Source organism: Antechinus flavipes, chromosome 1 (genome assembly GCF_016432865.1).
Source record: "Antechinus flavipes isolate AdamAnt ecotype Samford, QLD, Australia chromosome 1, AdamAnt_v2, whole genome shotgun sequence".
In the NCBI taxonomy this organism is placed as follows: domain Eukaryota; kingdom Metazoa; phylum Chordata; class Mammalia; order Dasyuromorphia; family Dasyuridae; genus Antechinus; species Antechinus flavipes.
In genome coordinates, this window is record NC_067398.1 from 163,003,419 (window position 1) to 163,012,821 (window position 9,403).

Sequence of the window (9,403 nt, forward strand, 5' to 3'; positions counted from 1 at the left end):
TCTCTGTGTGTGTCTCTCTCTTACACACACACACACACACACACACACACACACACACACCCTCCTAATACAACATTTAACCACTAGGTGGGGGTGCTGACCAGTTGCCTGATTCTGCTCAGGAAAGGATACTTCATTCAACCATTCATTGGCAGGGTTTATATGCCCTACTCAACACCAGAGAATGTCCTGATATAACATGGAATTCTTTCAGTCCCTCAGAAGCACAGAATTTCTGTCTCTTAGTTTCATCCCCTTGTGGGAGGGAATGTAACCTTATTAATTCAAGAGTTTAAGGTGGATTTACCCATTTAGACACTTGGTTCAGCTTTCTATTTCTATTCTGGGAAGATGACTCTCCTAAACTCCTTTTTCCTGTATTTCAATTAAAGCTACTCACAAAAAGCACACCGGATGCAGTTTTTTTAATCATAATATGAGTACATAAATCCAAATATACCAAACATCAAAGTAACCATTGTAGTCATCTCCTTTCAGCCCTCAAATCCCTGAAAGATTAGGCAGCCCCCAAACCCCTTAATCAGGAGGCAAGCCAAGCCCCAAGAGTTAAAAGAAACATATTTCAGGTGCTCAGATACAAACTTCCTGTTGCAAGACATTAGCCATTCATAGAATCCCATGCCTGGGCTAGGATCCTATTAAGGGCAGAACCTTGTATGCTCTTGCCTTCCTTCTGCCTCATCAGTCCCATAAGTCAAGGAAATCCTTTAAGTATAAAAATCAAAATTTTCCTTATGATCATGAGGGTGACTTATGGGACTCCTATAAAGAATTAATTGTTAAAATCCTTGTTCCCCTAGAAACTTGTAAGGAGAATTGAGGGTATCCTTCATGAAGAAATGAAGACAGGAGTGGGAATTCTCCATTGCCATATGGGGAGATATTTTTCCCTTCAACCCTACCCATGAATAATTGAGAGTTCAACTATACCACTAGGGGGTACTGTGGGAACCTGTGGTCATATTTAAAGCCTTTAGTTAGAAAAATAGTGGTTTTTAGTGCTTGGTTCCCTTAGAAATTTCATTTCTAGCATGGATTGGAATATATCTCCTCATATGAGGGAGGGGATAAGCATTCATGACTGTTGTCTTCTAGCTGTATCTCCTCTAGCTGTTCAGCATCAGTAGTTGACCTAAAAGTATGAGCAGAAAACACAGTCAAATTTAGAGCTCATGATACAAGGTTACCCTAACCTGTCACTTTTCTCAAAGGCATATGAGTCTATAGACTGCCTATCCTAGCTGTAGGAGCAGCATTCCCAAGCTCCCAATTTTCTCTGGATACCAGCCACCATACCTGTTTTCATTTCTGTGATCCATGTCCATATAGGTGGGATAGAGTTCATCGTCAATAAATGCAGCATTATCATGAGGATAGATGGTACAGTACTGAGGGGGACTCGGAACAGGCACTATTGGCCCTCCTGAGTTTGCAACACCAAAAGGGTTCACCACTGGGGGCAGATAAGTGGCGTTTACCCCGACGGTGTCCTGAGACGCATAAGGAGGAATATACTGCACCACAGTTGCCCCATGGAATGTTATAGGCTGGTTGATCCCCGTGAAAACAAAGGATTGTCCACTCATAGTCTGGTCTGTGTCCAGGGCTCTTTCCTCACTTTCTTTGCAAGACTGACAAGATAGCATTTTAAACTTGCACACGGCGATCAGGATGAATGTCACCCCAACTGAGAGCAGAATCGGCCCGAGAAGCTGTGTCCACTCAAAATGAGAGACGCCTTGGTACTTGATCCAGCCCATCACTGTGAATGTGATTCCCACCAGCCCCAAAAAGATACCTGAGAAGAGTAAAGTGGCTCCTGCCTTATCATCATCAGACACCTGGATGTCAGCCGCACTGGGTGTATAAGGAGTGACCGAGAAGACATTGAGAGGGAAGTCTTCCATGCGGTTGCTATTCTGCTGCATTATTCAGGAGAGAGAGTCCTTTCCTGATCAAGTAAAAAGAGAACTCACAGGAGATCCTCAGTAGCATAACAAGAAGTCACAGGTTCAGATTAGTTATGTAAGAACTTTGTGCTCCCGTGGTTAACAGAGTATAACATACAACAGGGTCAACTTTGTTTGGAAGAATAAAGGTCTGAGAAGTGAAGCCTGAAGCATTACCTTACCTCTGATTTTTTTTCTTCTACCACCCTTGGCTTATGAATTTTATGTAATTATTTTGTGACAATTTATTATCTTATTCTTTATTATTAGTGCCTTGTTCCACTAGAGTATATATACAAATCAACAAATGTTGAGCCTCTTACTAATATCTTGGTTCCCCTGGGTAACTAAATATCTAGCCAGAAGAACAGATATTTTCTACAAGGTCAAAGATTAAAATAAATAAATACATTTCTCTGAGAAGTTTTTAATTCTTCAGCAATATAAGTAATCTCAATATTTAGATGTTCAGGTTTTAATTACAGGAATCACATGACTGTGATTTTCATAATTTTTCAAAAAATCCTTTAGAATTTGTGAAATATGACAACTAGGTGTAATAATAGAAATAATAGAAAACCTTTAAGGAATTTTTATGTTTTGATGGGGTTAGAGAAGTGCTAGGTAGAATATAATGGCATCAGTAACAGCACCATGAAAAAATTCCACTTCCTGTGGCAAAAGAATTACTGATCTCTAAGGATAAAAATAAACAGTACAATACAATTTTCTATCTTGCACTCAGACTAAATTTCAAAAGTGGCTTGGTTTTTATGGTGCTTTCATAAATATTCTCCAGATGAGGGAAGCCTATTTCTTGCTTTTTTTCTTTTGCTAGACAAGCTACTGAGCTCTAAATATGTCACAAGTTTCCTTAGGTCTCAGTTCAGATTTTTCAGGTTAGAACACTGCTTTAAGTGAACTATAGCCTCAAGCCCTCAGCAATAACCATGGAAGATTTTGTCAGCCTGATGATTCATGAAATAAGAGCAAGAAAGAAAGTTCAAGTGTAAGTGTAAGTGTATGAGTTTTATTGTGTGTGTCAGTGCTCTCGTGTGTACATGTGCATGGGCAAGCCAGACAGAGAGAAAATTAAAATACAGTGCTATGTAAAGAGTAGAGATTGTTATCAGATCCCTAACACTCCTCAATTAATCTCTCTCATTAACATAATAGTGGAGGACTATACAGAGCACTCATGGTTAAATATTAAGAGAGCAGAGCCTGAAACAGTCTTACTTCATCTTTGTTAGCCTTGACAGCCACTAGAGTGATCTGAAGGCTTCTGAATTCCTGGGCTAGATCTATATCTTCTAGTATATGTCCTGAGTTTTTGTCATCTGTTGTCATTTCTGTGATCCACATCCATAGAGGAAATGATGGTACCATCACTAGGATGACCATTGAGCCCTCAGTTGGTTATCTCTTCCTATTTCTCTATAAGAGATGAGATCTCTCAGCTACTGCCACCTATACTTTGATGAGCCCAAAAAACATTCATAAGCCTTTTTAAAACTCCCTGGAGTTTTTACTATATCCTTTGATCCAGTTGGGTCTCTCCTGGGTCTATATCCCAAAGAGATCATAAAAGAGAGAAAAGGACCCATATGTCCAAAAATGTTTGTAAGGCAAGGAATTAGAAATTGAGTGGATACCCTTAGTTGGAGAATGGCTGGATAGGTTATGATATATGAATGAAATGGAATATTATTGTTCTTTAAGGAATGATGAGAAGGCTCCTGGAAAGACTTATATGAAGTGATGCTAAGTGAACTGAGTAAAATCAAGGAAACATTGTATATACTAATAACAAAATTATGTACTGAATATATGATGGACTTGGCTCTTTTCAACAATGAGGTGATACAAGGCAATTCCAATAGACTTGTGATGGAAAGTGCCATCCACATCCAGAGAGAGAACTGTGGAAACTGAATGTAAATCAGAGCATAGTATTTTCATCTTTTTGTTGTTGTTTGTTTGATTTTTCCCTCTTTCTTCTGTTTTTTCCCTTTTGATCTATTTTTTTTTTTTTTGCACAGTATGATGAATATGGAAATATGTTTAGAAGAATTGCACATGTTTAACCTATATCGGATTGCTTGCTGTCTTGGAAGGTAGGAGAGGAAGAAAAATTTGGAACACAAGGTTTTTCAGTGTTGAATGATGAATGAATGTTGAATGTTGAAAACTATTTTTGCATGTATTTGGAAAAAATAAAATACAATTTAAAAAAAGAAAGAAAGAAAGAAAGAAACTATCTCCTGAAAAAAAAAAAAAAAAAACAGGAAATGCTCCTTGGCAATCATAATAAAACAATGTGAGATAGAAGGCTCATGGACAACTTTCTGGCAAATATAATCTAAAGATTTTCCTCAATTAAAAAAAATATCTTTTTTGGCTCCCAAATACTGTGAACACATTGAGTTTGTCCATAGCTTTCTTTCTTTTACGCTAGGAAGATTTTTTTTATTTTATGAAGTGAACCTTTTTTTCCACCTCTTAATGAGATATAAGAACCCTTTTTCTAGGTTGTATATACTTTCCACACTAAAATCTTTCACATTTTTATTTAGTCAGAGGGTTACCCCTCCAAAGAATCCCAGGAGGCTTCTCAACAATTTTATCCAATCAATTTTCTCCTTGCCTTTAGAGAATTAAGGTTCCATCCCATTCTGAATGCTCACAGTCAACAACACTAGGGAAACAATTGGCAATGAAACAAGTCATCTACAAGACTAAAGTTGCCTGCTAGCTGCAGGCAAGAGCAGAAGGGCTATGTGGGTGATTTCATTGCATTCTTATGCCCCGAAGGCAAACCCCCCAAGGGATTTCAGTTCAGTACCTTTGGTTTTATGCTACTTTCTACTGTAAAAGAGTTGAGAAGCAGGGAAGCAGGGAGGAGGGAGATGAAAGGGAATTCACATCTTTTCTTTTATAATGGAAAATCTAATTTAAATGGATAGATACACTTCTTCTCAGTCTCTTTCTTCTTAGGGTATTGTCTACTCTGCTTTAGCAAGAAAGCTCAGTCCTCAAAATTCTTCTAAATAAATTAGGTTGTTCCATTGTAATTTGGAGAATGGAAAGATTTAAAAAAAAAAAAAAAAACAAGATAGGACATGAGGGTGTAGACAAGCTTCTCCCTCAATTAAAAATTAATGAAGACAAAACTGAGCAGGAATTCCATGATTAAATGTCAAGAAATTTGACTTTCAGGTACTAACTGTAATCTTTCCTCAGATCACTCTTTTCCAGATGTGGAATTCTCCCACAGTTGGGTTTTCTAACACCTGACATTCTCTAATAGTCGAGAACAAGCACATCTGGCTTATTCCCCTCAGAAAGCTAATAACTTCTCAAGAAGCTCTTCTCCCAATGTTATTTCACTTGTACAAGACTATCCTGAGTAAAACTGAAGTCTAAGCAATGACGACTAAAGTTCCCTGGCTCTCCCTCCTCAGGTGCTTAGTATGTTCTTATCTTTGTCAATACTGCCTTGAAAAGTTCTGATAAAGTCATTAATACAAAGGTTGAAATGATTGATGAGGCTTAATGGGTTACCCAGTCAATGCTTTTTTTGGACTTTATGGGGAAAACAAAACACATCAGACCAAAGGGATTGCTCTGTGTTGTTGTTATTGTTCAGTCATTCAGCCATGTCCAACTCGTCATACTGTCCATGGGGTTTTTTTGGCGTGGATACTGATGTGGTTTGCCATTTCCTTCTCCAGTGGTATAAGGCAGAGGTTAAATGACCTGTCCAGGATCCCAGTTGGTTAGTGTCTGAGGTCACATTTGGACTCAAGTTTTCCTGACTCCAGACCCAGTAGTCTATCCACTGAACCACCTTATCATCAATTGTTCTATAACTGAATGAATTTCAAGCAACAGCAAATCAATAGAGGGTGAGGTTTGAGGCAGAATCCTAGTAGATCCAGCAAATAGAATTTCTAGCTAGAAGGACTTTTTGTCCTTCGTTTTCAAAGAAGACCAAGGACATCATGGTAGTGTTGACTTGTACAATTAGATTTAGATGAGGCAGAGTTATGCAAAGTCATCAGCCTCATTCTCTCTTCCTGAGTCATCAAAGTCCAGACAAAAGTCCAGAAAACTGGCTGTGGCGGGGAGACACTGAATGTCCCTAACACTTCTTTGTCTGAGCAAGCTCTAAGTGCTCCCACAGTGCCTGTTTCTTGAGCACAAACATCATAAAAATGAAATTATCTATTTCTTACCAGAAAGAAATTAACTGGTCACCAAAATGGAAGACATTAAATCAGTTTCTGGGTATGGTCCAATAGGCAAATTGATCAAGCTGAAGATCAAAATCAAACCCTAATTATAAGAAAGTGTAAAGATGAGAAGAAAAGGTAGTATGCAATTACAACTCCAATCTGAACTATTCAAACAAATCTATTGATGTGCAAAAAAGGAAAATGAAACCAAGAAAATACCTGTTCTTTTGATTATTTAACCAATTTAAAAACAATGCCAAAATAAGGAACCCAAAAGAATACAGAAACATCTTCAGCTAATGAACATTTAATTTCTGCCAAGTGGAGAGATATGACAATCCAAGTCAACACAGGTTTAAATATCAGTTCATTTGTGAAAAGTTATGAAGTATAATAGATTATGAGCAGTATCATTTCATAAACAATCAGAGAAAGGGAAGGAAAATGAGTTTGTAGAAAGTTTGGCCTGAGACCTAACTGAATCAGATAAATGCAATGGTATTTGATGATGACCCTAGCATGACAGACTATGCTTATAAATCCCTTCTACTCAGGAAAATTGATTCCTTGAGCTCTCAAAAATTCTAAGAGGAGGGTAAAACTGTTTAAAATTTCTATACTAAGTCTTGCTCCAATATGATGAACCTCAAGAAGTATATAACCACTGAGCTACCTAACAAGAGGTTTGAAAATGACTGTGTCAAAGCTTCTATACTGATAAATACTGAAATTGGTCCCACAAATAGAGTGTTATACTTCCAACTTGGGCAAGATAGAGAAATCCAATCCCAAAATAAACAAACAAAACAAATAAAATTACATGAAAATGACAATAAAGATGAAAAAATGCATTTCTACAACAATTTATTTTTTCAATAAGAATAGAACATGATACAGTAATTAGAGCACCTGGCCCTGGATTCAGGAGGACTTGAGTTCAAATCCAGCCTCAGGCACTTAACATTTACTAGTTGTATGACCTTAAACAAGTCACTTACCCTGAGTTGCCTTGTCCCCCCCCCAAAAAAAAATAGAACCTCTATATTTGTACTCAAATATCTTAGTTCCTGAAATGCTAAGTAAGGAAGTAGAAATGGCACTAAAGAAGACCCAAAGGGCAGCTGGGCCAGACTAAATATACATGGAAGAAATCTATGATGGATGAGAGTCTTGAGAAATCAATTCTTAAAATACCAAATGACTGGGAAAAAATGATGACTAGGTATTACTACCAAAAAAAGGTATCATTAACTGCTCACCAATATACTAACTTTCTCATCTCTATAAAATTTTTATGAGAATGATTCGAATATCAAGGGTATCCATCATGAAAATAGGTGTATGCAGATTATGTTTTACTGTGGGCCACATATTCACAGTCTCAGAAGCATATCTAGAATATAAGCCCTGTCTACTTAAAAAATAAAATAAAGCATTTAAGTTGATGGTGAAAATTGCAACCCATATGACTTTCTCCAAATACAGAATCTCTCACATATCTGTTAAAAGCATACATTTGGTATTCTATCTCCCATTTCTATGTCTCAACATACACTATGTCCAGTCCTTGACATGCACTCCCTTTTCACCTCAGCTTTTCAAAATATTTATCTTCATTCAAGACAGGTCAAGTTTCACCTGGATCCTGAGGCCTTTCTTGATCCTCATATTTGACAAGGCTCTCTTTCCCTTTCCCTTCAAATTTATCTTGCATTTACCTCTCTGTGTACATGTTTCACCTACTTTCCTCCACTTCATGAATAATATGAAAGCTCAAGAAGCATTAACTATTTAGTTTTTATCTTTGGATTTCCAATATTCAGCAAAATGCCTTAAAAATAATAGAAGCATCTGTTTCCTAAATTAAATTGAATTCAATATTTCTTAATAGACACAGCAGGTATCTTTTTCAATATCTAGCAAAACATAAGATAAAAAGGTGTATGTGTGTGTGTGTGTGTGTGTGTGTGCCTCTGTCTTGGAGATTACTGAAATTAGGGTACAAATGGAAAAAGGGTTCAATAAATATGATGAAGTCCTCCAGATGCTATTGTTTGTGAATGATTTGGTGCTGATTCATTTCAGATTCTTTCTAGGATCTTCCTAAGGTAAGTCTAATACCTCAAAAAATTTGGCCTAATGATACACAAATTGAAAATCAAGAGAATGAAGAATGCTTACTACATAGATTAGATATGCTTTGGAGGGATAGACTATTGAGCTGGTATATTAGGACATGTGTCTTAGATTGCATATGGACAATGAACTAATCCAGATTTGAATAAGAGGAAGAGAGTGATTTAGATTGTTTTTGGAAACTCTGCAATGATACCATACTGATTCCTAATACAAAAATACATTTTTGGGGTTTTCTCTTCTTTTATTTAATTTTCAAATATTTGCAATTTAACAAACACCCCAAACAAGAACATTTCTATATGCATATACTAGACCATAAAGAGACTAAATGAAAAATCTCAAATATCTATTACCTGGAACCTGCTTTTTAAAAAGAGTTTGTAATAAATTCCACATAGTACTTTCAAAGCTGTGCAGCTTGTCTGTGTTTTCTCCTGAAATTCCCTCTGTTCTCTTCTGTGCGTTTAAAATAAAACAATTTAATGACGCTCTTTTATATTCTCTTTTGTTTTAGCAACCCTTGTTACTAGCTTTCCCCCCCTCCAAAAATGAATAGAAATAAAAGAACAATTTTTGTAATAAACAGTCAAGCAGAACAAATTGCATTGGTTAAGAGTTCTTAAGTCTTTCAAAGTAAAAAACTCATGTTCTAAAATAACAATATTCTTCTGGTTGGGGCAGTTAAGTGGTTCAGTGGATAGAGAACCAGTCCAGGAGTCAGGAAGATTAATTTTCCTAAGTTCAAATTCCACCTTAGACACTGACTTGCTGTGTGACCCTGGACAAGTCACTTAACCCTGTTTGTCTTAGTTTTCCTCATGGAAAAGCACTTTAGTATCTTTGCCAAGAAAATCCCAGCGGAGTTACAAAGAATTGGACGTGACTCAAAATGACTAAACATCAACAATAAAAATGACAGCTTTCCCTATGCCCACCTTTGAATTAAAATTAGCAAGCATTAAAGCATACGTAGATTTAATTTGGAGACATTTATTGAACTTTGCAAAGAATGTCTCTACTTTCTTGTTCTCTTCTCTAAATGTTTGTGAATAAGTT

At 36.7% G+C, this 9,403-nt stretch overlaps 1 protein-coding gene across 1 annotated transcript; it reads right to left on the bottom strand.

Moving 5' to 3' along the window:
* Window positions 1-410: 410 nt before the first annotated feature.
* TMEM174 (transmembrane protein 174) lies at window positions 411-1,967 on the bottom strand. Its single transcript, XM_051980469.1, has 2 exons — window positions 1,318-1,967; window positions 411-1,153 (listed from the first exon to the last, which is right to left on the bottom strand). The coding sequence occupies exons 1-2, from the start codon at window positions 1,947-1,949 to the stop codon at window positions 1,048-1,050; spliced, it is 738 nt and encodes a 245-aa protein (XP_051836429.1). The 5' UTR covers window positions 1,950-1,967; the 3' UTR covers window positions 411-1,047.
* Between the last annotated feature and the right edge of the window lie 7,436 nt (window positions 1,968-9,403).